The 2,389-nt window shown below is 51.6% G+C and overlaps 1 protein-coding gene across 1 annotated transcript in view; it reads left to right on the forward strand.

Annotated features, from left to right (window-relative positions):
- Positions 1 to 2,389, forward strand: part of ALAS1 (5'-aminolevulinate synthase 1) — a gene marked incomplete at its 3' end in the record, with an annotated part of 27,692 nt that extends 25,303 nt beyond the window's left edge. Inside the window, 2 exon segments of the mRNA XM_040334783.1 lie at positions 108 to 272; positions 2,151 to 2,389. Coding sequence (XP_040190717.1) covers positions 108 to 272; positions 2,151 to 2,389 — 404 coding nt within the window.

Raw genomic sequence — 2,389 nt, forward strand, 5'->3', positions numbered from 1 at the left:
GCCCCCCCATGTTACAGAACTCCGCCCCCCATGTTACAGAACTCCGCCCCCCATGTTACAGAACTCCGCCCCCCACATGTTTAATGCAGCACTTTCTGTCCCTACAGGCGCGGTGTGCCCCCTGGAGGAGATGTGCGACGTGGCGCATGAATTCGGAGCCATAACCTTTGTGGATGAAGTTCACGCTGTCGGGTTGTACGGCACCCGGGGAGGAGGAATCGGCGACCGCGACGGAGTCATGAACAAGATGGACATCATTTCCGGGACCCTCGGTACAAGTCCATATTCTTTTATTGTGTTCCTTCTCTACTTGTATGTCTGACAGATCAGCTCCTGCAGCATCAAAGTAACAATGTACAGTCTGATCACTGGGGGAGGGGAGACTGAGGAAATGCTTCCTCCTGCCTGCAGCAAAATTGTAAAGCTGAAGTGTAATGTGTGTTTACAAAACCTTCCTTTGCCCAAAATCTTTCTCTTGCCCTTTTCTCTTGCCCTGCCCTTTCCTTTCCTTGCCCTTTCCTTTCCTTGCCCCTTGCCCGCCCCTTGCCCTTTCCATTCCTCTTGCCCTTTTCTTCTTCCTTTCCTTGCCCCTTGCCCTTTTCTTGCCCTTTCCTTTCCTTTCCTTGCCCTTTTCATTTCCTTTCCTTGCCCTTTTCATTTCCTTTCCTTGCCCTTTTCATTTCCTTTCCTTTCCTTGCCCTTTTCATTTCCTTTCCTTTCCTTGCCCTTTTCATTTCCCTTTCCTTTCCTTGCCCTTTTCATTTCCCTTTCCTTTCCTTGCCCTTTTCATTTCCCTTTCCTTTCCTTGCCCTTTTCATTTCCCTTTCCTTTCCTTGCCCTTTTCATTTCCCTTTCCTTTCCTTGCCTTTTTCCTGTCCTGGTCCTGCCCTTTCCTGGTCCTGCCCTTTCCTGGTCCTGCCCTTTCCTGGTCCTGCCCTTTCCTGGTCCTGCCCTTTCCTGGTCCTGCCCTTTCCTTTCCTTTCCTTGCCCTTTCCTTTCCTTGCCCCTTGCCCTTTTCATTTCCTTTGCTTGCACTTTTCATTTCCCTTTCCTTTCCTTGCCCTTTTCCTGTCCTTTCCTTTCCTTGTCCTGTCCTTTCCCTGCCCTTTCTTTTCCTTACCCTGCCCTTTCATTTCCTTACCCTGCCCTTTCATTTCCTTTCCTTTCCTTTCCTTTCCTTGCCCTGCCCTTTCCTTTTCCTTGCCCTGCCCTTTCCTTTTCCTTGCCCTGCCCTTTCCTTTTCCTTGCCCTGCCCTTTCCTTTTCCTTGCCCTGCCCTTTCCTTTTCCTTGCCCTGCCCTTACCCTTGCCTTTCCTTGCCCCTTGCCCTTTCATTTCCTTTCCTTTCCTTTCCTTACCCTGCCCTTTCCTTTCCTTTCCTTTCCTTTTCCTTGCCCTGCCCTTTCCTTTCCTTACCCTGCCCTTTCCTTTCCTTTCCTTGCCCTGCCCTTTCCTTTTCCTTGCCCTTTCCTTTTCCTTGCCCTGCCCTTTCCTTTTCCTTGCCCTGCCCTTTCCTTTTTCTTGCCCTTTCCTTTTCCTTGCCCTGCCCTTTCCTTTTCCTTGCCCTGCCCTTTCCTTTTCCTTGCCCTGCCCTTTCCTTTTCCCTGCCCTTGCCTTTCCTTGCCCCTTGCCCTTACCCTTGCCTTTCCTTGCCCCTTGCCCTTTTCCTTTCCTTTCCTTGCCCTTTTAATTTCCCTTTCCTTGCCCTTTTCATTTCCCTTTCCTTTCCTTGCCCTTTCCTTTTCCCTTCCTTTCCTTCCCTCCAACATTCAATTAAATGTTTTTAGTCAAAACAACATGAAAACGGATCCCTTTTGTACATGCATCCCCCCCCTCTCTGGGTGCTACTAGCTGTGCAATCTGCTGATTGGTTCCTTGAACATGAACGTCTAAAGGGATGCCGGGGATGTTCTTTCATGGCAATCCTCAGGAATAGAGTGATGGATATAAGAACAAGCTAATAGCTGAGAGGTGGGTGGCGGCAGTACAGATGCGGAGGAGAGGGGGGGTAACAGTAATTGAAGTTGTTTCGGCAGACAATGTAGGCGGAGTCAGGATGGCGGCAGCCGCCTCATTGGCTTGTATTGTGCGGAGGGAAGGCCGTCCCATGAGTAACGTTTTCTGATATTTTCCTGAATCTTCTTCCGGCAGGAAAAGCATTTGGTTGTGTCGGCGGCTACATCGCCAGCACCAGCACCCTGGTGGACACCGTCCGCTCCTACGCCGCCGGCTTCATCTTCACCACGTCCCTTCCCCCCATGCTGCTGGCCGGCGCCATGGCGTCTGTGAGGGTCCTGAAGAGTGAGGAGGGGCAGGCCCTACGCCGCCAACACCAGCGCAACGTCAAGCTCCTGAGACAAATGCTGATGGACGCCGGGCTGCCCGTGGTG

The sequence above is a fragment of the Rana temporaria genome, unplaced genomic scaffold, assembly GCF_905171775.1.
Source record: "Rana temporaria unplaced genomic scaffold, aRanTem1.1, whole genome shotgun sequence".
NCBI lineage: Eukaryota > Metazoa > Chordata > Amphibia > Anura > Ranidae > Rana > Rana temporaria.